Raw genomic sequence first — 27,741 nt, 5'->3', positions numbered from 1 at the left:
AGGTTTGGAGTCCCTATCTCTGGAGGTCCGAGGAAGGTCTGGACGTGGGGCTGAGCGCTCGGGGCTGGGTGACCCGGTGGGGATCGGGTTAACCCCTCAGTGACTCTGTGACCTCTCCCCGGCCCGACCCCTCCCGAGCCCCGGCAGCAGCCGCTCCCCTTTGCTCTCCTCCCGGCGCCGCCTTCTGTGCCTGACACGCCCCATGACATCACACCATCCCGTGACGTCACAAGTCCCGTGACGCCAGCACGCCCCGCCGCCGCTGCCGGGTTCCGCTCGGGAGACCCCGCCTTTCCGGCGTGCCCCGCGCCTCGCTGCGGCCGCGCCTCCATCTCCCAGCGGCCCCTGCGCACCGAGCCCACAGGCGCGCGCGGCGCTCCGGCGCAAGGCACGCCGGGACTTGTAGGCGGCGCGGGGGCGGCGGGGCGAGGCCGGCGGGCGGAGTCGGGCGGCGGCGGCCTCGGGCCTCGGGTCGGTGTGTACGGGGAGCGGAGCGAGGGGAGCGGGCACTGCAGCTGCACGGCCTCGGCCCGGCCCCGCGCAGCCATGTCGGGGCTCCTGGGGAAGCTGTTCGGGACGGGCGCCGGCGGGAAGGGCGGCGGGAAAGGCCCGTCCCCGCAGGAGGCGATCCAGCGGCTCCGCGACACGGAGGAATTGCTCAGTAAGAAGCAGGAGTTCCTGGAAAAGAAGATCGAACAGGAGCTGGCGGCCGCCCGCAAGCACGGCACCAAAAACAAGCGCGGTGAGCGAGGAGGGGCCGGGCCGCGCCGCCCGAACCCGGGCAACAGGTCGGGAGGGGCCTGGGACAGCGCAGCCGCGTCGGTGCTGCTCTATTTTACCCCTGGAGCCTCTGTTTTTTCACCTTAGTGCCCCTAGTTTGTACCTACTGCCATTATTGTACCCCCGCGCCCTCTCCGGGCCGGGCCGCCCTTGCCGGCGTTCCTCAGTGCGGGCAAGGACAGCTCCTGTCCCTGTCCCCGGGGATGGCCCAGGGGAGCTCCCTCGCCACCCCCGTGTCGCGATAGTGCTCGCCTCCTCCGTGGCCAGCCCTGGCCCTGTCCCTTGGGAGAGGTCAGGGAACATCCCAGCGCGGGGTGCAGCTGGAAAAGCAGGGCAGTACCGTGGAATCAGGCCTTGATTTGCCCCGCCGCTGATTTTTAATTCTAACCAAGGAAAGTCTTTACCAAAACCTGCTTAGTGTAAGGCTTTGGTTAAATCCATGTTTACTTCAGTCAGCACTTAGCAGAAGTTCTGGGCGTGTCGGGCAGAGCAGGAGTTAGAGCTTTAATGTGTGTGTTGGTGGTTGTCTGTGGGGTGAAGAACTTCAGGGAGAAAACTTTCTGGAAAACAGACAAGTTAATATTCCCTCTTCTGGGAATAACTCGGGTCATACCTGTGCTTTGTTTTGTGATCTCACGGAAATACTCATTCGCTTGGAAACAGTGTTTGTTCTGGGGTTTATTCCCACTCCCCAGCCCCCGCCAAGAGGCTCTTCCACACACACTCCTAAAGCTCAGAGGTGGGATTGGTGTTTGCCTCCCCAGGCCAGTCTGGCTGTGTTTTCCCGGCAGTGCCCGATGTGTCTGGAGATAAGGCAGTTGTCTCGTTGAGTGTTCCAGTGCTCGGAAAACAGACTCCTTGCTTGTTTTAGCGTGGTCGTTATAAGTTTTCAGGAAAGCACATCCCGATTTCTGTGTGCATGATGTGCAGTGGCTCTGCCCGTGGCACAGGGAGCGGCAAACACACTTCTGGCAAGGGTTAATTGGCAGTAATTACCCTGCGGAATTTCATGGCACTAATTCAGTCAGCAGGTTTAGCTTCCTCCCAGACTCACAACTTCCCTATGTGCGGCTGATGGATGGGGCCCGGTGCATGACGACTCAGGGATGTGTCAGAGAACCTCAGAGGACCTCAGGCTTCACCGAGTCAGTTCTAAACCAAATCCAGTGCAGCAGTTCTAATAAGCGAGCCTGGGCTGTGTTTTTTGGCCTAGTTTGGTAACAAGCTCAAAAGACAAACTAAAATGTGTCTCTGAAACCCAGTTTCTTCATCTTCTGGGTCACACCGGTCCTCTTCTAAACTTTCTCTTCAGGTCTTTGTCTGGCTCCGCTGTAATGCCATCTGTTTATCTGCTGCCCTTCAGAACCTGGGGCAGGGAGGGATTGAATTTCCTCGGAGGTGCAGGAAGGAGGAGAAGGTGCCCAGTCCCGGCGCAGTTCTGGGTCACACTAATTGAGGGCTTGCAGCAGCCCAGGAGCCTGAGGAGTAATTAAGGAGCTGTGAATAGAAGGGATGGGTTTCTGCTGGAAAACCAAACCACTCTTTTTCCATTCCTGGCACTGAGAGGCCAACTGTTCCTATACTGGGCTGTGAGTTAAGGCAGCTGATTGTCTGTGCCTTGCTGGGGAGTGAATTCCCCTCAGAACACACTCACTTGAACTTTCTGAGTTCACTTGTCAGTCATCAGCTGTGCTCTTACAAATTACATTTTTTTATATCCAGATATTGCATTTTCCCCTATCTGACTTGAGGCTGGTTTATAATCCATAATCTATGTGATTTTGATGCAAAGTCGCTTAAACCCATATTTTAGCTGAAAATAAAAATATATTGCTTTTATATGTTTAAGTCTGCCATTTTAATGAAAATACTCTCATATAGTTAAAACGCTTTCAAGTAAAACGGAAGGAAAGATAATTAGCTAGAGAGTATTTTAAATGTTGGATCAACCTGTAAAAAATTAAATTTGAAGAATCCTTAGGCTTAGTTCTCCAAGATTTAATCACTTCGGTCAGGAATCCCTGCAGTTCCTGGAGGATCTCCTGTGGATGGGGCACATTTGTCACCTCAGCTGGGCAGTCCTGCTGGAGAGTTGCTGTGGGACAGCCAGAAGAAGGTGATACAGTGGGGCAGGGAGTTTACCTGGCAGTTTAAAGTCACCTTGGGAAAACCTGGAATGGCGGTTTTGTTGTCCCAGAGGAAAGCCGGGTGTCTGGCACACTCAAGGAAACAAAAGAAAACATTCTCTGCTCCCCAGCACACTGGGCGATTGTTCAGGTGCCAAGTGAGCTGCTTTCCCAAGGCTCATTGACTCATTCCTGCAGCACTTCTGGAGTCCAAGGAAAGCTTAATCGAAGAGACTTAGAGGCTTCTGGTTCCTGTGCCTGGCCCAAGCACATGCAGGGTTTTGTTAATTTATGAACTTACTTTACACGTGTATTTTTCATAATCTGCATTTAGGGTATCTAGGCTGTGTAACCAGACAACTCAGGAAGTTCTGAGGTTATAATAAGGAACTTTGCAGTATAAATTTTCTCAGTTTGTGTCGTTTCTTTGCATGGGAGGTTTTCAACTCGTATGAAACGTTCTGAGTGTGCTGGGGAGAGCAGCAGTGATGGCTTTAATGTGCTTGCCGTGTTTTGTCCATGAGATGAAAAAATACCAAGATTAATCATCACTAGAGGGGTTTTTTGGAAACAGGCAAGTTAAAGTTACTCTTCCCTCTTCTGGGAGGAACTTGGGTTTTGCCTGTGCTTTGTTTTGTGTCCTCGTGGAAATGTTCAGGCTTTTGAAAGCAGTGTTCTGGGGTTTGTCCCCACCCCTCTGAGGAGCCCTCCCACGGGTTTACTCCTCTCGGTGAATTTCTAGAAGCAGCAGCAGGATTGACTAATTTGAGCACTGATCAGCCGGTATCTCACTGCATTTCTGTCTGCCCTGAAAATCAACTTTGCTCTGACAAAAGCAGAGTGCAGCTGGGAGCCTGATGCTCTGGGAGCCCCGTGCTGCTGCTGCCTCCTTTTATTCCGCTCCAGTTTGTCCGTGCCGTTGTTTCATCTGGGATGTTTCCTCAGTGCTCAAACCTCGTGATACAAACTCCATCTATTCCACGGGTTCTGGAGCTCTGGGCTCAGTGTTCAGTGTTCACTTTCAGCTGATCCTAATCCCTGCAGCTCTGGTGTTTGTGTTCCTGTGCTGTGCCTGGTCACACAAAGCTGAGCTGCCAAGGAACAGCACAGGCACACAGAGGAACAAGGGGTTAATTCCCTGAGCTCTGATTACCTTGGGTATAACAATTCCACAGTCTGTTTCTCCTGGAGCCCAAAGCTCAAGTTCTGTCTTTGTGTGAAGATTACAGCACTAAGAGAAACTCGATGCTGCCTTAGGGTGCCAGTGTTGAAAGCAGCTCACTCAGGTTCAGACCTGGAGTGAGTGGATGCAGTTTTGGTCCTGTCTGCCACTGATGTTACCTTTCTGTTAGTTAACACTAGGGCCACAAACAGTGGAATGGGTGAAAAGCCAATCTAGTGGAAAATATATTCAAGCTCTAGCAGGAGAATGATATTTCATGGATTTTTTTCTCCACTCTGGTTTCTGCTAGTGAGCAGTTTTTCTTTCCTGATGTCCAAGTTTCTCTTTTCACTGCACATAAATCTAGCGTTGGTTTTTTTCCCCAACACTGTCTACACAAAACAGATGCAAACCCACTGCTGTGTAATTCAGGCTTTTCCTGGAAAAAGAGCACTCCTATTCCCCACCCAGCACCAAACCAAACAAACCAGCAAGTTTGGTGTAGGCTGAAGTCCTGACTTTAAGCCCGCCTGGGGCTCTCAGTGCTGCCTGAGGTGATGGAAATGAACTGCTCAGGTCCCTTTACCTTTTTTAAGGTGTCCCATGAGCGTGTTGATCTGATTTCCCTGCAGCTGGAGGGTGAGGGACTGGCTGGGTGAGGCTGCTCCAGGGGCAGCCCTGCCTGTTCCTCTGTGCTGCTGCTGGTGTTTGTGTGGGCAGGGCATGACTTGGATTAGCTTGCTGAGCCAGACAAAACCCAACTCCTACAAAAAAAAAAAAAAAAAAAAGGGGTTGTTGTCTACACTTAACCACCCAAATGCTGGAGCTGGCTGGGAGGGGGAGGCAGGAATTGGATGGGATGGAAGGAGGAGGAAGGGCAGTTCTGTGTCTCCTGGCAGCAGTCCCTGCTCAGAGGCACTGCCTGTGATAACATCTCAGGGTGACGTGGGACACATGGGTCATTAATGAAGTCATGACAGCACTCCTGCAGGATGGCTGGCATGGTTTTGTTTGGTTCAGACCTGGCAGGGAGGAGAAAGCTGCAGCCTCAGCTCTGGCCACAGGCAAGGGTTCAGAGGGCTGTGAGTGAGGTGTGATTTGTGGGCATGCTTTAAAGCTCCAGCTTGCCAAGAGAAGAGATTCTCCTCCCAGAATCCAATGTGACCCCGGTTTGTTTCCATAAATCATCCAGTGCTGATGGAGGGAAGCACAAGATGCAGCACTTCCAGCCCGTCTTTAGGCCCTCAGTCTGCCCTCTCTGTGTTTGAAGTCACAGTCTAATGCAAAATTGATATTTGAGTTCCAGGTGCTTGTCTATAGCCCAGGGCTTCAGTGGAGGAATACTGATGGCAGTGCAGGCCTGAGTCCTTCATCTTCCCCCAGAGTTAATGAGATGGGCATTGACCACGTGGCTGGGGAAAAGTGATAATTGCTCTTCTTAATTAGATCTGAAAAAACAAGAGAAACCTTCTCCTTTGGATTCTACCCTACCTGTATTGAGCAGAGGTTTTTGGAGACAAGACTCTCTGGTGTAAAACAGTTTGGGAACAGTGGCAGGATTCACAAACACCTTCTTTAAAAGTGGCATAAGAGAACCTCCAAACCTTGTGATTCTGCCAGATATGATTTGGTAACTCTGTTTGATGCAATACATCCTTCCTCTGTTCCTGTGCTCTGTCAGGAGGGAAACCTGGCATGTTTGCAGCTACTAACTTAGTGTTTGTTACTTTTTCTCTCAAAATACATTAGATGTTGGATTCTAGTATTTTACTAAACTCCAGGCCTAATTACTGAATCCTGCTCCAGGGCTCCTAACTCAAAAACTATAATTTGCAGGTGATGCAAATAATCAGTTTGCTTTAACCCTCTTCTACTTAGACTTGTGCTGAGTTGTGGAGAGTTTATCTGGACTGAGATGCTGTTGGGCTTTCCATTTGTATCATTCATGTCTCTCTTTTGAGCAATCCCTTATTGCTCAAAAAACCCCCAAAATTACATTGCCATTTCTGGTTTTTGGGTGTGTGATGTTTGTCCCAGAGACTTTGGGCTGTGGTGTGAGCAGCAGGTTGTGGTCTGACTTCTGCAACCAGCAAAGTGTAGACGTGAGTGGGGTTTAAAGTAAAATCTTGTCATTTACTCACACCACTTAAAAATGGATGATTTTTCCAAAACTAAAAGCTGGAGTAGCTCTCATCCTTGACTTTCCATCAAGTTTGCAGCCAGATGCCCAGCAAACTCCTGGCACAAAGTGTCCGAAACAAACAGGATGCAGTTGGAGAATCTTAAATAGGCCAGGCATCAATGTAGTCAGACTTTTGCCTTTCCCTGAGGCAGCCCAAGGCCGCAGCAGAGCTGGTGGTAAGGAGGTTTGTTCTGCTCTGAATTATCCCCGTGTCTTGGAGCAGGAGCAGGGATCCAGTGAGCTGGGGGTGTTCACCTGGGGAGGTGAGGGCTCTGAGGAGCCCCTTCCAGGGCCTAAAGGGGCTCCAGGAGAGCTGGAGAGGGACTGGGGACAAGGGCCTGGATGACAGGATAAGGGGGAATGGTTTCACACTGACAGGGTGGGATATTGGGCAGGAATTGTTCCCTGTGAGGGTGGGCAGGCCCTGGCACAGGGTGCCCAGAGCAGCTGTGGCTGCCCCTGGATCCCTGGCAGTGCCCCAGGCCAGGCTGGACAGGGCTTGGAGCAGCCTGGGACAGTGGAACATGTCCTTGCCCATGGCAGGGGTGGCACTGGCTGATCTTTCAGGTCTCTCTCAACCAAAACCCCTGTGATTCCTTTGTTGTGGTACCCAGGGCAGTGGAGAGGCCACAGTGACCCAGCACTGGTGGGACACAGAAGGGCAGAAGTTCCCTGGGAGAAGCTCAGTGCCAGTCTGGGGCAAAGGCAGTAGCAGTTCTTTCCATGTTGTCCTTCCAGTTGGAAAAGCTCTGCTGTGGCTTCCCCTAGGTTCACTGTTGAGATGAAACCTTCCCAATTACCAGTTTCTAGGAGCTAACACAGTTACAGGATAATTGTGTGGGCAGCTGTTGTCTTGCAGCTCTCAACTGGTGGCAGTGAATGATGGAAGCATGGAGGTGTCCAAATAACCAGTATCACATTTCTCCTGCATTTTCTGGGATGTGATGGGATGTGCAGCAGGCCAGGGCTGTATCACTGCTGTGGTGGGCTGTGTCCCCAAACATCCACACTGTGTGTGCTGCTCATGGCTTGGCAGGATTTCATCTGGATTTAGGGACTCTGGGTTTGCTTCAGGTGAGTGCACAGATTGCTCAGATGTAGTGGAACTGAAAAGAGAAATGTCAGAGTGACAGGAACATCAGTGGTATTCAAACATATGGAGGTGATTTTGGTTGGTTATGAAATAAAACAAATTACTGGAAAGCAAACGTCGTCGTGGGCTCCCTGGGAACTGCACACAGTTTATCTCCAGTGAAGGTGGTACCTCCTGAAAATGCCTTGGCAGCCTCCCCATGGTGGGCTCTGCCCGTGCCCTGGCCTGGGAGGACAGTGAGAGGCAAAAAGGCTTTTTTGTGAGTGCTTCCCTGGCAGCCCCATCAGCAGGAGCAGAGTCGATTGCTTAACCTGGCTCTGGAGCTGGTCCCAACCTCAGAGCATGGGATTGCCATTGAAAACTGCAATTCAGCCTCAGAAAAGCACTGCAGTGTTGCCACTGGAGTGTTTGGAGGCTGAGTCATGAAGTACAAACTTTTTAAAAATAAATATGGTTTGTCTGATTCGCTTTATAACTTTTGGCTTTCAAAAGGTTTGTGTTCTCAACATTTCCCCCATAGTCATCAGTATTGGAATCTCATCATTCATGAGAAAAGTACTTTTTCACATCCCAAAATATCTCATCTGGGGAAGTTAGGCTGTTAAGAGAAATGTTAAATATTATGACAGCATCAATGAAATTCTTAGACTTGGCAACATTCTAATAATAATGGTCTGAGGCTGGAAAATGCCTGATAGATTCTCAGGCAGCCACTCTTTTAATTCCCCAGGAAGAAAAGGTCTTGAAGTGTGCCACTTCAGGGTAGGATCTTCTGAGGTTTGTGAATTAATTACAAAAACACTGTTCAGTTTAGGGAACTGGTTTGTTTGGTTGTTTTTTTTTTTTTTTTTTCCTATGAGAAAACAGGATTTTGCAATACTTAAGAGCTACTTCTATTCTTGCTAAGCTGAACCTGATGCATTTCTGGCAGGAATTGAAAGGAAGATTCTGAGTTTTCACTGAAATTCTCTTTAACAAGGTACCTTCTGCAACCACAAAATAAAGAAGAAAACCCATAAAGAGTATTTGCAGGCTGTGAGAATTTCAGGGACACCTTTGGGGACATACATTTCTCATCCTAAAAGTTTATACTTTGGTTGAGTACTGAATAATTGTCTCATTTCACATCAGAATTTTATGTGTGTATCACTGAAGGTGCAGATTTTTAACTGGCAAAGTTAGTGGCAGTTGAAAAGAGTATGAGAGGATAATTAACTCAGGCAGCCTTAGAAGATCCTTAATTTAATTTGGAAAGAAGAAATGTGTGTTGGGTAGATCAGCAGATGCCTTGCAGTCCCCTGCCATCATCCAAAGCCACGCAGGACCCTGAGGAGTGAGACACTGAGAATTGGGAAATGCAGGGCAAGCTTTGCTTCCAGAGCGTGGATCACATTTCAAGGAATGATTTGAAGCTTCAGGCCTGGATGGTTTTGGCTGAACCAGCATTTCTTAGACTCGTTCCAACTCCTGGGTGGAACAAAGCTGTCTCTGTAACTGGGATTTCTCGTTCCTGGTTTTCTCATTTGAACTTCAAAGCTCACTGTAGATGACATTTTTTTCCTTTTTTTTTTTTTTTTTTTTTTTTGTTTTTTTTTTTTTTTTTTTTGTTTTTGTTTTTTTGTTTTTGTTTTTGACAAAACTGTCTCAGAGTTGCCTGGAGATTATTTTACAGAGGATTATTGACCAGAAGAGTGTTGCTTTGACACACAAGGGGCAGAGGAATCACCCTCCAAGGCTGCAGGAACCCCCCCTCTGAGCTGTGGATGTGACACAACATCCGCAGTCCCTGGTGCAGGGGCTGAGCTGCTGCTCTGACAGAGCCAGGGTGGTGTGAAGGTGGTGCTTCCTCTTGGGTTTGGGTGTTCTGTATCACAGACCTGATTGCTGCTCTACAACTGCTTGTCTCTATCTCTCTGGGTTTTTTCTTTTGTACATGTATGGATTCTTAGAGCAGGAGTGGGTATTGTTGTGTTTTGTCTCTTGCACAATAGACTAAATGTTCTGGCACTGCTTTGCTCAAGAGGAAGTCGTAATCTTGTATTTTAAAAGATTAGGCAGAAACCTTCTTGTATTCTCTGCCTGGGTTTGGGTGCTTTACTGAAGTAGTTTTAATCAGTCACAGTCTGTGAGCAGGGGATAGTTGCCTTCCTTTGAGGGCAGGGTTTGGAGGCTTTATTAAAGATTTAATAAACAGGCAGAGAGAGACAAGGGAAGGACCAAGCCTTAGCTCTGCCCACGATTCCCTGCTAAAATACACATTTTCCAAAACAAGAGCACAGAAGGCTGCTGCAGACAGGCCCTGGAGTCAGGGAGAAATCATGATTTTAGACCTGAATACATCCCTGAGGCAGCAGAGCTCTCAGGAGGTGATCCTCGCAGGAAAGGAACTCCTGTTGCTGTGCACAGTGCTGGAATTGATGAGGATTTATTTATAACCATCCTTTGGTACCTCTGTGTCCCAACCACTTGGACACCACGGTGCTTAAAATCAGCCCTGGCGTTTTGGACCTCTGACATTTTATGTTCTGAGACTCACCTGGGATGAGCCTTCCTTGGTATGGCCTGGATGCCTTTGTATTGAACCAACATGGACAGTCCTGGTTTAACAGCTTCTGGAGCCATCAAACCTCTGCAGAAAGCTTCTTATTCAAGGCAAAACTCACAGCTCGGTCAGTCTGTAGTGACCAGTCTTTTTATCTGCTCGTAGCGTTGGGGGATCCTCTGTCAGTGGCTTTAAATTCCCTCTTTAGGTGTTTTTTTTGGAGATCTCGTAGGCAGTTTGCTGGATCTCAGCAGCGAGAGATGAGCAGTTGGTGCCCAGGATAAAGCTCCTCCCTGCAGGCAAGGCAGCAATCACTGCTTCCACCTCCCGGTGCCCCTGTTTATCCCATCCCAAGGACAGCCAGGATGTTGTTCCTGATTAAATGTGCTGCCCAGGCCAGTGCCAGGAAGATGCAGTGGTATTTTCAGAAGCAGCAAAAATAAAGCTGCTTCTTTCTGCAGAACAAATTAGAGATGAATGCACAGGGTAACGTGCAAAATGCTCTTCCACTATTAAGTTGATTATCTCAACCCTATTTAGTGCCTGGGCCTGCAGCTTGAGGGGACAAGGCACCCCAGTTTGGGCAGCTCCTCTGCAGCTCTTGCAGGCTTTATTATTCTGGTGGGGCTGACATCTGGTGCACGTTGTTTTCTGAGGCTGCTGGGGAACTTTCTGATGCCATATTAATATTGCTGCTGTCCCTGTGCCCTGGCAGCTCTGCTGCTGCCATTTCTGCCAGGGAGAATGCAAGAATTAGCTGTGAGATGAAGTTATTTTTCCCCTCAATTGGAGTAATCAGAGCCATTAACTCCAGCCCCGGAGGAGAAGCCCCTGTGTGCTTTAGGTGTCAGGGTGAGTTTTGGGAGGGTTTTGCAGAGGCAGGAGACACCTGCACTGTGTGGGGATAAATCCTGTGGCATCATCAACACTTCGACCTTGGTCAGGTGTATTTTTGAATTCAGTGAAACTCCTGAATTTGCTCTTTGTTCCTCTCAAGCTGAAATGTGGTTTTGCCAGCCAAACTTGAAGTTCAGTTACATAGAGAAAGCCTTTTTCTTCCAGGTTTTTATCTGCTGCTCTACTCTTTTCTCCTAATGGTATCTAAAAGCATGAATTCCATAGCATTGCTGTGTACATGAATATCCCAGGAATGCTGCCTGTCCTGCCAGTGTATAAGGAATATTTATTTGCAGGGGGGCTGTTGATTTTTAACAAAACCACTGACATTCATAGTCAATTTTTCCTCTCTGAATGCAGTACCATGTAGTAAAATTATTTTTTTATTATCCTGCAAGCTGCTTACCACAGTGAACATTCATCTCATTTGACTAACAAACTGCTGTAAGTATTGCAGAGAAAATCATTAGACTTACAACAGTTCATTTAATAACAATAATTTGCCTATACACAGGTTAAAATAATTCCAAATACATCAAATTCTTACAGATAGCATTTCTGGAGGACAACGTGAAATTATCTGGGTGAGCAGTCATGTTTTTCTGACTGATCTGCTGACAGAGGAGGAAAGTCTGGCTGAATGACTCTGCTCTTTTCATTTCTGGGTGTTCATTAGTCAGGAACTGAAAACCATGACACGAGTTCCTGCTTCTCACTTGTGTTGGAGGGCTCCTGTCATGGTGACATCACAGTGAAACCCTGGGAAATTCTTGAGAATCACCGTGGTCAAACAGGAGGTGTAGGACTTCTGCTGGAATTTCTAGCAGTGGGGGTTACCACAGAAATTCAAATAAATAGACATTTAAAACAGTATTTTGTAGTTCAGTCAAAGACAGGAAATACAAAACCAAACCAACCAACAACCTATGACAAACCATCCCCCAAAAAACCTCAAACCAAACCAAAAAGCAGAGGAGAGAATTGTTTTTGATGTGTTAAAATTTTTGAAAAATGTTCTTTGAATGTTTTACATTGAAGAAATTAAATCAGCCAGCTCAGATCTCACTGGCCTCAGCTGAAGTTTTTATTCCTCTCCGGAATCTGGGGTTTTCTTTGTGAGAATTTCTCTGTGAGAAGGAACTGCAGAGATCACAGTCTGATGCTCATTAACATAACAGAGAAATTTTACATTCCTTTGCCAATGGAAAAGAGGTAATAAACCACTGATATCCATTTTAACTGGTCAGAGCTCTGTGGGGCAATCTTTATGAATAAAAACTGTCTCCAACATCCCCATCATAGCTGATAATAAAGACAATTAATACATCAAAATGTCATATGGAGAAAGGCATTTCGAGCCTACTCACTGTCTCCTGATGGGTGGTAGAAGTCACCCAGGTAGATTTAAATGTATTACCTTTAATTTAATTATTATAATAATCATCTATAAATGTATCTAACTGCTTTTCCCCAGTCATATGTATTCCCTGAAAGCTTTATTACAATTCAGGTAAAGTGCAGCTAAGGTTTCTTATCTGCTGTTTGTTTTGTTTAGAAGATCTTTTAAGTGCTTGCAATTCATGCTGCACATTGGACTTAGAAGTTAAAATACCCACTGTGCCTGGTAAGGAGAAGGTGTGGGTTGTAAAGGTTCTCTAAAATGTTCTTTATTGGCAGATTCTTTCTCTTGTCTGGTGAAAACTGCCCATGGGATGATCAGATATTTTTGCTGTCATTGAGGGTTGTATTAAATGTTAAATCCCCTCTTAGAGCAGCTGGTGATCTGAGTTGGTACAGCTGGTTTGTATGTCACAGGGATATTCCTGGTGCAGCTGGTTTTTATGTCACAGGGATATTCCTAGTACAGCTGGTTTTTATGTCACAGGGATGTTGCAGAGTGAGCTCAGCCAGGCCTCCAGCTGAACCTCTGGGTATCAGGCCCTGTGCAGGAGCTGCTGTGGGAGGCTGGCCCAGCCATCTGGAAATCTTGTGTGGCTCTTGGCTCCAAGATAAGGAGTTTGTCCCACTGCTGGAAAGCTGACATCAGCTGTTTCTAGAAAACTGTGCTGATCTCTACAACACATTCTAGGGCATAGTGAACTCTGGCTGGCCAGGGGGTAAATACTTTTAACTTAGTGTCTGGTCACAGGTCCTGCTGAAGCAGTTCCACAGCAATTAAAGCTGGTTATAAATTGCATTTTTGCCGCTGTAATTACTGTCTTGGAAGCAGTAAAGGCGTAATGTGGGCTGTGGGTGCCTCTGCCATGGCTGTTTGATGTGAGAACAGCCTTTGAGAAGGGCAGAGGGAGATTTCAAACACACCCAGTTCTTGCATGTGCATAATGCCACAGGGCATTTGTACCCTACTGTCTCTGGTTCTTATTTATTTCTGATTTTGGAAACAGATTGGGTTTTTGAGAAAAAGAGCCAGTGTAATTCCCTTCAGATGAAGTTTTTATAGCTTTGACTTTAATAAAAACTTAACAAAAACGTGGCAGTTCATAGTTCATAAGATTTTAGTAGGTTCCTGATCTTTGGCCATAGGAAGGAGAGGAGAAAATAAGTATCTAACTTGGTCTGAAGGGGTGGGGAGCAGAAAATACCACAAATCCATGTTGAGTGTAACGGCAGCGCAGTTCTGGTGCACAAGTGGTGTGGGTGGGGATGGGAGGGACAGGGTTACCCAACAATCCTGATAACAACTTGTGATCCTTCACCATGATTCTTGCAATGTTTGGTGGCTGAGCAGCTTGTTTTAAACAGGAGGCATGAAATGCAGACAAACTGTAATTGTTCTCAGAGAAAGCTGGAATGGGGAGCTGTGCGTAAATTACAGCACTTTATTTGGCTTTGTATAATGTTCTATAGTGCTGTAAAATCTCTAGTTTTGCCAGTAATTCTCCATGAGGTGCAAAATTCTCAATAAAGGACGTCCCCTTGTTGTTGGGCATTTCCCCAGCATCTGTCACTATATAAACACAGCTATTAACAGTTTTTATCTTTCTGAGTAAGAAAACTTCACATATCCATAATTAAACCATTAGTGCAGAGTGAGCCAGCTTAAATATCCCAGCAATGTGTTACTCATCACTTTATGGTATGGAATAAAAGTGGAATGTTTGGGGTGTTTGTGTTGTGCCTCATACTGCAGAGTAAACCATGTCCTTTGAAAACCCCCTGTTCTCACTCCTGTCAAACATATTAAAAACAAAAAACAAACAACAAAAAAAAAACAACTGGGGATTTTTACTGGCCTTTGGAGAGAAAGTCACTGCAGAGGCTTGTTTTGAGTCCTGGGCTTCTCTTGGAACAGCTGAGGTGTTTGTACTGGCTTCTCCTAAATAATCCTGAGCTACTTTGTGTGTTTGGTATCCTTAGCTGGGCCTTCCCCTAAAAAAGTGCTTTTTTTTGTTCTTTAACACATAAGTTAATTGGAAATGAACCAAATAGAGCATATACATAACCAATTGCAGAGCTGAAGCTCTCTTTAGGACTTTAATCTTGCAGGACTGTCAGCATCTCAGGATGGCATCTGCCAAAACACCTGGGATGCCTGTTGGGCACAGTCCAACCTTTTTTCAGCTTTATTTCCCTAGTTTTCTCTATAGTCTGGAGATTTTCTGAGGTTTTATCACCTTTTAGGAGAGCAGCCACTTTGTGTGTTCATCACACCCCCGAGTTACCAGCCCTGAGGAAGGGAAGATAAGGGAAACTGTCTCTTGTCAGGATTTCCTACTCTCGTCAAAAACTTCGGCATGGAAATAATGTCTCTAGAGATTTAAAGGTTTTATTTGCCGCCATTCCTGGTGTGTGTGAACTTTTGGGAGGGCCAAGCCTGATTTTTAGCAGAGCCCATCCTGTGTCACATTAAGTGGTTTCTGCAGAGACTCTCAGGGATCAGAGCACTGAAGAAATGAAGTGTGTGTGACTGAGGGTGAGGCTGTTGGAGCAGCAGCTTGGGGCTGAGGTGAGGTTTGAAGCACATGGTGTGTTGTATGCCCAGGGCTGTCACAGAGAGAACAGGTCACTCCAGAGCAGGGGGAAGCTGCCCTTGTGCCTTACTGCAGGTGACACGAGGTGTTTGTTGCTCCAAGGCCTGTCCAGCCTGGCCTTGGGCACTTGCAGGGCTGTGGCTCTGAGTGTGTCTGGTGGAGCTGTGTGTGAAGGTGGTTTGTGTTCCCTGTCAGTGTGTCAGCAGTGGCCATGCCCGTGCTCTCTGTGCAGGTGTCTTGGGAGGAGCTGGCTGTGGGCTGTTGGCAGCTGCTCCCCTGTGTGGGTGGGGTGGGTAGAGCAGGTTGGACCAGTCCTCCCACACTCATCCCCAGGGGTGGGAGCTGTCCTGGGCTCCTCCTGCACAGCCCACGCTGTACTGGGCTCACAAGCAGCAAATTGCTCAAACCATCTTCAGTGAGGGCTTCTCTCAGCTCAGGCTGTCGTGTGGACACCTTCTAGGAGGAGTAACACAAAACATACATAAATACCAACGTTTTTAGAATGTGGATTTCACATTTAAGTGCAAAGCCGAGGGAAGATTTCTCCTTGGATTTGTACAAACTGTTGGAAAGAGCCGCGGGAGATGAGTCTCATGCTGTCATGGTCAACAAGTCTCAGTTTATTGCTTCCAAAGTTATCATACTTATACAGACAGTAATTAGCTCATGCATATTGCAAAAATACAGCTCATTATTGGTTATACTTTCTATGACGCATATAGCTTTTGTGTTTGGCCTTGCTGTTGCAAATTCCTTCGCTTTATGTATCTTTCTGCATACTATGTATTTTCAACATCCCTGTTGCTAACTAACATCCGTTCTCAGGGGTAATGTATACTTGGCACCAGTCACATCAGTAGCTGATGGCTGCACTTTATCGTGGCCCTTGCTACTTAGCCATTCCTCTGAGAAACTCTCCACACTTCCCCCGTTTTCTTTTTGCACTAGTAGAGAGGTATTCTACTTGTCAGTGATCCTCTTCATCAATGCATTCTGCAGGCACTTAAAAAGGCAAGGTAACAATAGCAATACTACAAAAATCACAATACCCACTGTAATTAAATGTTGTAGCAAAGAAGTTAGCCAAGGTCCTCATCCTAACCCCTTCTGCCAATTATCAAGTCCAAAGCCGTTGTCTTGTTGCAAATGTGTGGTTAACGTGTGTAGGGTTTGTATTTGTGTATGTATAGAGCTAGAGTGATCTGACAGGTTCATACAACACATCCCTTCAAATTCCTCACAGCCATGGCCGTGTGCCAACAATAAAAAATCGATCGCAGCCCTATTTTGGAGTGTGGCATGTCTTACAGAGTTTACATTCATCAATAATTGAGATAATGCTGTTGAGGTAGCATTTGTCTGTTTTGCTAGCCAACAGCCCGACTTATTTAGTGTAGACAGTGCATGCGCCGTACCAATTGATAAAAGAAGGGATTTCATTATTCTTTTTCCTGTCGACCAAAAATTTACTTTATTATTACAGTTCGATGCAAAAGCATGCACCATTCTCCTCGCTCTGTGATGCTTTTTGTGCACTTGAAGAATCACAGAAGTGTTTGGTGTTACCAGTGTTAAGCGACCCAAAGTACATGGTCCTCCCAACAATTTAGAGAGAATTCCGGCCCAAGCTCGATCACCACAGATTAGGAATACCCCGTAAGGTAATGCTATGGGACTATTAGATGATTTCGATATTTTGGTACTTGTATAGTTACACCATTGATTGTCATTCCTGTATATTAACAATGTAGAGTTGACATTTATCGGGTGTAATAGATTGACACCTGATCTCCCTGGTCCGGCACGGTATACACTTGTCCAGTTGAAATATATACACCAATCTGCCTTCAAGGATCCCAATATCTCGATTTCCTGAGGCTCTAAGGGGGCTGCAGGGAAGTAGGGTATCACTTTGTCCCATTGATATCCGCTCGATGAGCCACAGCAGCTGGAACTTCCGATGTCCCAAAAATGCAAAGGTAGTTCAATACGAACAGTGTTCTAGACAATCTTTCCTGCACATCCGAGATATTCTTAAATTTTCCAAATATGTCACTGTATGTGTCGATAGTGACATGCACATATTTCAAACGACCAAAGCTAGCCACATGAGTAACATCCATTTGTCAGAGGTCATTAACCACTGTTCCCCTAGGGTTGACCCCTATACCTAAAACCAGACCATTGTTATGATTAGCACAAGCAGGGCAACTCCTAACAATAGATATTGCGTACGCCTGTGAAATGTGGAATTGTTTTTGTAAACCCTTGGCATTTTGATGAAACATGGAGTGAGCCTCTCTGGCTAGGGCAAACTGTGATAAAGGTACTGTAAGCGCAGTAGACACTAGCCTATCCACCCTTTGGTTTCCCTCTCTCAGGCCAACATCCCATCTGTGGCTTCTGATATGAATAATAGAATAGGGCTTAGTCCTGTTTTTCAGGGCTCGTCTCTATTGTAGAAACAGTTCATACAACCGCTTGTTCTGAACCTCCTTATTGATAGCATCCTCAATTCTCGACACAACTCCTACCACATAAAGCAAATCAGATACCACATTTAGAGGCTCATATATGTGAGCCACTGCCCACACAACAGCTAAAAGTTCCAAGGTTTGTAAACTGTCCTCGGGCACCGCTTCCAATATCTGTTGATGCCACTTTTTTTCCTTCTTCCAAACTATGGCCGCTCTGCGACTCTTTTTTCCTGCATCACTGAAGGCCGTTATGGCATTGGGAATTGTCTTTTCTTCCCTCAAGGGTCTGCTGATTCAACTCCATTCTCCAATCCACTGCAACACCTTGGGTGCAAGTGGTCCTGTCTCTATTTGAGCTCCCGAGGCCAGCAAGGCTTCTGCCAGATCGTTTGAATTTAAGAGGTACCAGTCCAATGTAGCCTTCTCCATGGGCAAACAAATCATTGCCAGTTCAAGTCCATTAATCTCCAGTATGCGCATACGCCCCTTCTTGATTAGTGCTGCCAAGTTTTCAATTTTTGTGGTTATTGTTTTACATTTCTGAAGAGGCGGCGAAATCCATTCCAGTACTCTCTCCCCCGTTTTCTTTTGATGCTGAGTAATTGCACCTAACAGATGCCTGCCAGCAGTCCAGATAGTAAAATTCAAGGGCAGCTCAGGGTCCATGCGTGATTCAAAACCTTTCAAAATACAGTCCATAATACGTTGCAAAGTGCTCTGCTGGCTCTCAGTAATAGTTAGGGGGGTGCAGGGGTCAGAACCCTTCAACAAAGGAAGTAGATCCTCCAATAAGTTGTTAGGAATGCTTGTAACGGGTTTCAACCACTGGAGGTCACCCAAGAGCTTTTGAGCCTCATGTAGGGTGGTGATTTTTGTAGCAACTGTCAATTTCTGCGGTGTAATCTTCTGCTCGGTAATTGTCTATCCCAGATACTTCCAAGGTGCGGTTTTTTGTATTTTTTCAGGGGCGATAATAAGGGAAAATTCTGCTAATGTCTTTTTAATATCTTCCACTTGTGCATCTGCAAACGGCATCTCCTGAGCAAATAGAATATCATCCATATAGTGGTAGATGATGGTTCTGGGCATCTTTCGCCTCAGCAGTTGTAGTGCAGTGTCCACATGAAGTTGACGTATGGTGGGTGAATTACGCATGCCTTGCGGCAATACAGTCGATTCAAATCTCTTATCTGGTTCCCCTTGATTGATTGCTGGTAAGGTAAAGGCAAACCGTTTAGTGTCCTTTGGGTGCAAAGCAATTGTAAAAAAGCAATCCTTTAAATCAATGACAAGAATGGGCCAATTTTCCGGAAGCATAGAGGAGTTAGGGAGCCCCGGTTGAAGTGCTCCCATGGGCTCCATTTGACTATTGACAGCTCTTAGATCATGTATCAGCCTATATTTCCTAGATTTCTTCTTTACCACGAAAATTGGAGTGTTCCAGGAGCTAACAGACAGCTTTAAATGTCCTTGTTCATATTGTTCCTGAACTAACTGATGAGCTTGTTGGAGACTTTCCCATTTTAACGGCCATTGCTTAACCATTACAGGATCCTCAGTGGTCCAGGTAAGTGGTAGTGGGAAAGTCTAAGCAATGGCAGCTATCTTAAAGGGTGTTCATTGGTAAGAACAAGACCCAGTTGAGACAAAACGTCCCGGCCAATCAAACATGATACCGTGAGAGGAAGCAGAGCAATAGAAAATGATGTTGTAGCCTGTTTACCGTCTATTTCCACCCTAAGCATAGGCATACGGCTTGCCAGTGTCATTCCACCAACCCCTGTCACTGTGGTAGTAGAGGGCTGCACTGGTCAGTGTGGGGGCCACTCCCCAGGGGTAATAATGGAGGTATCCGCACCTGTATCCAACAGTCCTGTCAGAGTAATACTCTGATCCTGAAAATACAGCCAACATGGCTTCTTTGGGCGATTTGATAAATTAATGGTGAGTGGGGTAATCTTCTAGTTGAGTTAAAGCTTTTTTGTTTTTTGGGTTTTTGCTTTAAGGGTGGTACTCTTCTTGTTATCTGTGGGAGTGGTATTAATTGAGTTAATCGTTGCTTTTTGGATATTTTTACGGGCGGATAGGGGGTATAAACTATGATTATAATTTTCTTTGTATAGTTCAAATTTATTACATCTGGTATTACAAATAATCTAGATATGCTTGCAGATGATTTGCTTAGAAGTAATTTTCCAATTGATTGTCTATTTATTAAAATAGTTTTAAACAGTCTCGTGGGAATTCTCTGTGGTTGATTAGTCATGATGGTGACGTCTACTGAGGCTGCCACGTCCAGGCCGAGGCTCCCCCTGGTGGCTGGTTGTAGTTGTTGCTGGTGGGTCCTGTCGGCACTGCAGCTGCAACTTGTTTCCCCTCGCGGCCGCTGCTTGCGCTGCTCTTTGAGTTTCCCGACCTCTGGCGACAAACATTGGTGTTGTGTGTATTGGATTGGCATTTTTTATATTAAACTCTTGTTGCCAAACACTCATGGCGAACATGTCTAAAGTTTTTGCAGCGAAAGCATTTTACATGGCCATTGTTGGTAGTGCGAGGGCGGGGGCTGACCACAGCTGCTGCTTGGAGGGGTGCAAGAGCTGCTAGGACCTGGGTCTGTGCAGCTTTTGACTGCTTCTGTAATGCTTTCTCCTGTTCTTGTAGCTCTTCTTCTATCTTTTGTAAGGCACTCACTAAAAAGACCTGAGATTCTGATGGGAGGGATGCAGCCTTTTTCAATAAATCTGGTACTGACCAATTCCTAGGCATGGTATTAATAAGGTTTCGAGTTGACGAGTTATTATTTTGTAACACGCACTGTTTTAATAGGGCCCTTTGCATGTAATCAGGTACCCTAGTCTTCGTTATAGTTTCCATTATTTTATCCACAAAAGTTTTTAATGCTTCTTCTCTTCCTTGTTTTATCCCCATGTAAATGGGCGTACCTCCTGGAGTCTTAACCTTATCCATAGCCCTTAATGCCACAGCCATTACTTCTCGGCATTTGTCCGGCCCTAACAGCGCCTGTGCCTCTGTTCGTGTGTATGCCCCTAGACCCACTAGCTCGTCAATAGTTATCCCTTGCAGCGGATCTCCCAGACCTCGCGGAACCGCAACAGACATCATAGCCTCCTGCTGCCAATGAGCATTAAACAGCAACAACTGATGGGGGGTATAAATCAATCTGGCTAGGCCTCTAATGTCAGAAGGAAGCATTACATGTGCGTTAAACAGATAATCAATTATTTGCTTAACTGGTTCGCTAGTAACTCCATAACTCCCGACTGTAGCACGCAACTGAGCTAGAATCTTCCAATCCAGCGATGTAATAGCCGCTTGTAACCCTCCCTGTGCATTGGGAGTATAGACAACTGGAAACACTAGATTTTTGTTTGCCACCTTCACTAGATTACTATTTCTGTCTTCTATCCCCTGTCTAGCCAACATAGCCCACAGCTCATGTCTCTTCCTAGCCATAACCTCCGCAAAGTCAGACCCAGCCCCCGAGACAGACTCAGGGCTCTCAAGGCGGACAGCCGTTTGTGGGGGGGGCTGACAAGGAACTGACCCTTCAGGTTTATTAGCCATGTCGTCTGGCTCCTCACAGGGGGGTGCAGATGGGACTGAAGCCGGCAAATTAACAGTCGTAAAAACAGGGGGGTTAGGAGCACTAGCATTCCAAGGCAAACCGTAATCCTGATTCCATTCTTGTGCAGCTTGCACCTCCTTAGCCACCCTTTTTTCTGCCTGACTCATCAACAATTCACTTTGCACCACTTTCTACAATTTATTCGTCTTTTTAGCAGGTTTATCATTATCTAATACTAATTCCTAGAGTTTATCTCCAAAGCGTCTCCACTCCCCCAGATCATGAACAGTGTGAGGATTAGTAAAAAACCCATAAGAAGTGGCATACTGCAGGAGGGAGGGGAGTTCTTTGTCTAAATCTATTCCCTTAATCTGCCTTTTTCTCAAAAAGGCTGTGAATAAATCATATGCCACTTGCCTGTCCATACTTACGTCAGTGCTGTTGCAGCCTCTCCAAGCTTCGGCAGCACGTATCGGCCGAGCCCACCACTGTGGTCACTCGGGATGCGGAGCTCCCTTTTTTTAATGCTCTTTCGTCGTCCTTCTGGCTGCAGAGAAGAACTCGAACCCAACGCAGCCTCCAACCGTGGTAGCGCATCCTCCCCCGTTTTCTTTGGAGGTCGTCGGGGTCACCATTTGTTGGAAAGAGCCGCAGGAGATGAATCTCATGCTATCATGGTCAACAAGTCTCAGTTTATTGCTTCCAAAGTTATCATACTTATACAGACAGTAATTAGCTCATGCATATTGCAAAAATACAGCTCATTATTGGTTATACTTTTTATGATGCATATAGCTTTTGTGTTTGGCCTTGCTGTTGCAAATTCCTTCGCTTTATGTATCTGTCTGCATACTATGTATTTTCAACATCCCTGTTGCTAACTAACATCTGTTCTCAGGGGTAATGTATACTTGCCACCAGTCACATCAGTAGCTGATGGCTGCACTTTATCGTGGCCCTTGCTACGCAACCATTCCTCTAAGAAACTCTCCACATTTGTTTCTCCCAGGGGTTCAGCAGGAGGGGGGGACTTGCAGCAGCACAAAGATGTCATCTGGCAGGAGCTGCACCTTTCTGGGATGGGGTGAGGATGAACAAGGCTGGTTTTGGTGGATGAGCCTGGATATTGAAGCCTTCTGTTTGTTGTAGCATGGTCTCTGTCTGTGGTGTGTCCTGCTGTGACGGGTGATGGCCACGAGGCAGCAGCCACCTCTAAACAGCTTTGTTGAAGGAGGCAAATCAAGGGTTGGGCAGCAGAGTTTATCTGGGGAGAACAGACAACAACAAGAAGATGCTAACTGTGTCTCTGTGCTGAGTGGCACTTGGTGCCAAGTGTGAGTGGCTGTTTTGGCCACAAACCTCATCAGCCCTCCCCTGTCCTTTGCTGTGCAGCTGCCTTGCAGGCCCTGAAGCGCAAGAAGAGGTATGAGAAGCAGCTGGCACAGATAGATGGCACGTTATCAACAATTGAATTCCAGAGGGAAGCCCTGGAGAATGCCAACACCAACACTGAAGTGCTGAAGAACATGGGCTTTGCTGCTAAGGCTATGAAAGCTGCTCATGACAACATGTAAGTTACTCCCTCCTGCATCTTTCCATGGGATCTGTAGTTTGGCATTGGTCGGATCTGCTGAATGCAGGTGTTTAAAACCAAAGGTGGAGCTGGAGCAGAAAAACCTTCTTTTGAAAGGTTCTCACTGCAACTAAAATTGAACAAAACACACAACTATCAATGCTTCCTCAGTTTACTACTGTTTTATTTTCTACATTTATCCAAAAGCTGGGTAGCACCAGTGTGGTCTAAAGGAAATGGGAGCCTGCAGCAGTTACAGATCCATCTTGTAGCAGCTAGAGTTTTAAGCCTCAAGAGGGGTCTTAAAGCTTGTTTTTCTGCAGTGGAACTGGATCATGTAGCAGTAATTAAAGGTAAAACTGCATTATGGGAATGTTGTGCTTGCTCCACAAGCAAACGTTGTGGATGTAATAATGCTGAATCAGGGAAGAGAGCAAATTATTGCTAATATCAGTGGTGCAGAACAAACCTCCCCCTGGTGTCTGTATCACTGCTGGGAGATAAGCTTGCAGGGAAAAGTTAAAATACATCTCTAATTGTGTTGAGACCAGGGGGATAAACCCAGACTTGCATGCAAAGTGTGGTTTGGAAAAGGGCCTTGGAAATGTGATGTGGCATTTCTACAGAAGCCAGGACATAGAGTGTTGATTGGGAAGATGCCTGCTGATACTGAATTCTTTCCTTTCTTTTCCAGGGACATTGATAAAGTAGATGAATTAATGCAGGACATTGCAGAACAGCAAGAGCTGGCAGATGAGATCTCTACAGCCATCTCCAAGCCAGTAGGATTTGGGGAGGAATTTGATGAGGTATGACTTTCAGTTTGCTTCTGTTTGCACCAGTGACTCATGGAATCTTCTGGGTTGGGAAGGCTTGGGATCAGGGAGTCCAAGCACTGAGCCAGCCCCATCAGTAACCCTGGGCACCAACCTGCATGGCTCTGAAATCCCTCCAGGAACTGGAGAGCTGCACACTGTGTGTTCCTGGGTGCAGGACTGGGCTGTGAAATCTCTCCTGGAATTGTTGGTGGCTGTGACCTGGACTTTATGCTCAGAATGGTCTGGATGGCCTGACCTGAGAGTGTTTGGACTTGTATTTCTCCTTCCTTCCTCTGCTTTTCCCACCCTTCTCACCCTCCAAGAGCTCAAGTACAGAATCACATCAGAAACCTCATGTCCTCACTTTGCTCTGATCCTGTGCATTTGTGCTATTTTCTATGATAGAAATAGTAATCAGCTATATCTGATTGTTAATAAATATGAGTTAACATTCCTTCTTTTTTTTCTCCTTAAAATCCTAGGATGAACTCATGGCAGAACTAGAGGAACTAGAACAAGAAGAACTAGACAAAAACTTGCTGGAAATCAGTGGTCCGGAGACAGTACCACTACCAAATGTGCCCTCAATATCAATACCCTCCAAGCCAGGTATGGATCAACCTTTATGGATCAACTGAAACATCCTGCATCATTAAAAGTGTGCTAATTAATCTGTCAGCTCCTCGGATTTGGGAGATCTGGCTGCAGGCAGCACAGACATTTTGCTTGGACTTGTTTCCTGAATCCCAAATCACACCCAGTGCTATTTCTCTATGAGAGGCCTGTCACAAGAAGCACAAAAATCAGTCCCTGTCACAGGAGCAGCTGTCTTCTGCTCCAGCTCATCCAGGTTATCTGCAGCCCAGATGATGCTCAGGGTGCAGTGGAGGTGTGGGAGAAGGGAGCCTTTTCCCAAGTGCTTCCGGGCCAACAAGGAAAAAATCTTGCCAAGATACTCTGAGATTGTAAAAGGGAGGGCAGAGTAGATAAACTCATAAAATCACTGAAGTTGGAAAATACCTCCAGGGTCATCCAGTCACAGGCAGGTTGAGATTCCCCCATGGATCCAGGCTTCCTTGCTGCTGCTTTGGGTTTTAATTTGATCCCTGCTTTTCTGGCCTTTGGGAGGCATTTCCCTTGGGGTCCCCTCTTTGGGAAGCCTGTAGGCTCCTCTGCAGTACACAAACCAGGCAGTCCCAAGTCAGGGTCATCCCAGTGCTAAGGCACACACATCCAGGGAATTTAGCTGGTGTGAGGATTTTACCTGGAGGATGCACAAGAAATGTTTATACTTACACAGATGATTCAAAGCTGCTCTTAAATCTGAGCTCATCCCTCTTGTATGAGTATTTCCCATGGAATTCAGCTGAGCTGGGACACCTCTGGCAGCACTAATGGAATATGAAGCTTTACAAGCCCATTTTGCTGAATCTGCCTGACTGTGATGAATAACTTGTAGACTTTGCAGCTCTGTTCCTTGTCCTTACTTGGAAAAGGGAAAAAAAGTCCAAAAAAGCAGTGGATGGAAATAATCCCAACTGGTCAGTGTATCTATAATTATCCTGCTGTCTTCCCAGGATGGATGAGTGTGGGGAGCAGCAACACTGCCAGAGCAGGTTCTGCTTTGTGCCACTGCTCCTTGTGTGTTACTCTGCTTTTATTCTGACACCACTGATTTTGTGTGTTCCTGGCTGTGTTTTGCCAGGCAGAGCTGCTGACCATAGTTGGTGAGAGGGGAGGGAGTTCTATCAGAATATCTGAAAATGGAAACTTTATCAGATTCAGGAGAAACAGATTAAATGAACCAGTGCATTGCCTTTTTATTGCCTGGCTGCTTTAATGAGGTTTGTTCTCTAAGTAGTTTTAAAACACAATGCCCTGGACTCAGATGTACTCTTTGCATTTTGGGACTGCACACAAATAAGAGGTGTTGTAATTGTGGACATATTTAAGGAGCCACACAGCATAAAACATAGGGAAGCTCCCTAAAATAATAAAAATTGTGTACAAATTTGGTAGTAAAAGCTGCAAGCATAAAGCTTAGTGTTTCACAGGATTTCTGCTAAGCTGCTTTTGGATGGAGATGAGAATTCCATGAATTCCATAAATGTATTTAAGTGGTACTTTTTGCTTCAATAAAGCTGCCTCCAAGGCTGGCACTTGGGAAAAATTGGGATTCTGGGGTGGTGTTGGGTGGGGATTTTGTGTGGGTTTCTTTTGTGAACCTAAATTGTTTTTCACTTAAAACTGACTTAACACTGGGATTAAAAGTTTGCCTGTGATTACCATGTTCAGACTTCCAAAGGGAATATTGCCCCTGATGGTTCAGGTCTGTGTGTAATTGTCTTTTTGGACACGATAAGGACACAATAATGTGTCCTTTGAGGTAGAGCTGACTCTGTTACCTCCTTTTTATCCATTGCAGGGAAGATGACCACAAGCTTTCCTGCTTTTCCAGTTCTCAGGAGCTGCTCTGGATTTTGGCTTTAATCAGTCTGAATGAGGAATTCTGTTTGTGGTGTCAGGAGAAATTCAGGCAGAAGCTGTTTTTGTTTAATGGAGGCTGGAGGAGCTTAATATAGAAAACCAAATTCCAGCCTTGTACAAGTGAGGGGTCTGGAGCTTGGAGCTGACTCAGTTTTCCCGATGTAAATGTTTCTTTTGGAATAACATGAACCAGTTGGACCAGGAATTGTTTCACTCTTTTGTTTTTTTGGTGGTGGTTTTTTTTTTTTTTTTTTTGACATTTTTCAAAATTATTCCAGCTGTTTGTAGGTTCAAGCCTTTTTTGCTGAGTTAATGGAAACTGGACTTGTCAGGTTATGACAAAGAGCAGCATTTTCTGTCCTGGAACAACCAGGAATGAGGAGAGGGCAGTGTCCAGGCTGCTCCCTGCCATCCACATCCACCCAGCTGCCAGGGACCACAGGAGGAGGGGAGTGGGGTATTCCCAGGCCTCTCCAGCCCCTCCACATTCTGTACCTGACCCAAACACCTCGTTTCTTGCATTTGCAGTACTCAGTGATGGAATAAAGAATTTATTTTTGATGGGAAAGAGATTAATACTGGAGACTTCAGATGGGTTTCTGTCAGAAGCTGCAGCTCTCTGAAAGGATTTGGAAATTATGGAAAAATATAACTTTAACTTTCATGCTCACTGCCCTCTTCCTGTGGGAGCTGTTGTGTTTTTCCACTCAGAGTGGGACTATCAGGAAGTTCAGCCTGTGCTGGCTCTTTCACCAAAGCACCTTTTACTTCAGTTCAAAAAGGTTTGGTGTATTTTTTTGTCCACAGCTGGCCTTAGGTGCTTCATTGCCTGGTGTGTCAGTGGGTTCTGTCAAGATTGCCACTCACTTGTTCTCTTTTGTGATTTTGCAGCCAAGAAGAAAGAGGAAGAAGAGGATGATGACATGAAAGAGCTGGAAGCGTGGGCAGGAACCATGTAACCACAGCAGCCCCTGGCTGGAAAAAAGACTTTGGTTACCTATTCCGGGTGCAAATGTGTTTTTGTTGAGAAGAAAGCATAAGCAAAATGTCTTTATCTTTAATTTTAACCCAGAGCAGTGGGAACTGCATTGCTGTTTTCTGCATAGCATGGAAAAAAGTCTGCCCAGAGGAGAGAAGGGGGAGCAGGGGAATTGCCTGCTGTTGATACGGTTGAATTTCTGTAGAAAAGGTATTTGCAAAATCAAACACTCAGCTTTGGGACTGTGCTCCTGCCACTGCTGGATCTTCATCTTCAATTTGGGCCATATATATTGAATTGAAATAAGCTGAAAAACCCTCTGTAATTTTAAGTCAGTTTAAGTGTGTCTAGGAGTCTTGTAAGGCATTTAAAAACCAGGAAAAGTCGTAAGCCCCCATCGGCTTCTTTATTGTGTTTTAGGTGCAAGAATGCTTTAGGTTTTTAGTTCTTTGCCAGTTCTATTTATATCCCTTGACTGCTGTGTGGCCAGCCCTGTGTCTGTCACCGCAACGACGTAGTCACTGTGCCCATTTTAATTGGTGAGAATGATCTGCAGTTGATCCACACTCTCTTGGAAGTAGGGAAGGTTTCAAGTTCAGTTGTACATTTTTCTACATAGCACTACAATGTTTATTGCTTTTTTGTGATAATTGATAACCCATTCAGATACATGCACACAATTATTTTAATTAAGAAACTACTATGGATTGCACTGTATTAAATATCTCGATTAATTTTCACCTGTGGCTGCTGTGGTCAGTTCTGTGTCCTGTTTGAGTCATCTGCCTGTGGTTTAGGTGTAGTTTGGCCTCTTTTTACATGAGGGACATCCACTCTAAAGCTTGCTGAGTTATGGTTGGTCTCTGCTTCCAGGGAACAGGGACAGGATAAGAGGAGAGAACCTCAGGCTGTGCCAGGGGAAGTTCAGGTTGGACATCAGGAGGAATTTCTTCATGGAAGAGGTTGTCAGGCTTTGGAAGGGGCTGCCCAGGAAAATGGTGGAGTTCCCATCCCTGGAGATACTCAAGGAACAACTGGATGTGGCAC

At 46.0% G+C, this 27,741-nt stretch overlaps 1 protein-coding gene across 1 annotated transcript; it reads left to right on the top strand.

The window, feature by feature from the left end:
• Window positions 1-415: 415 nt before the first annotated feature.
• On the top strand, window positions 416-27,434 carry CHMP4B (charged multivesicular body protein 4B). The gene is made up of 5 exons (XM_066330544.1): window positions 416-742; window positions 22,230-22,407; window positions 23,105-23,219; window positions 23,711-23,837; window positions 26,607-27,434. The coding sequence occupies exons 1-5, from the start codon at window positions 547-549 to the stop codon at window positions 26,672-26,674; spliced, it is 684 nt and encodes a 227-aa protein (XP_066186641.1). The 5' UTR covers window positions 416-546; the 3' UTR covers window positions 26,675-27,434.
• The last annotated feature ends 307 nt before the right edge of the window (window positions 27,435-27,741 follow it).

The sequence above is a fragment of the Sylvia atricapilla genome, chromosome 16 (genome assembly GCF_009819655.1).
Source record: "Sylvia atricapilla isolate bSylAtr1 chromosome 16, bSylAtr1.pri, whole genome shotgun sequence".
In the NCBI taxonomy this organism is placed as follows: Eukaryota; Metazoa; Chordata; class Aves; order Passeriformes; family Sylviidae; genus Sylvia; species Sylvia atricapilla.
This window is presented reverse-complemented; position numbering and strand designations above follow the sequence as displayed.

Bases quoted from the DNA above. Each gene is read 5' to 3' on its own strand.
- CHMP4B (XM_066330544.1), top strand. From the start codon at position 547: ATGTCGGGGCTCCTGGGGAAGCTGTTCGGGACGGGCGCCGGCGGGAAG. The intron at 22,408-23,104 runs GTAAGTTACTCC...TTTCTTTTCCAG, and splicing joins AAAGCTGCTCATGACAACAT to GGACATTGATAAAGTAGATG. The intron at 23,838-26,606 runs GTATGGATCAAC...GTGATTTTGCAG, and splicing joins ATCAATACCCTCCAAGCCAG to CCAAGAAGAAAGAGGAAGAA.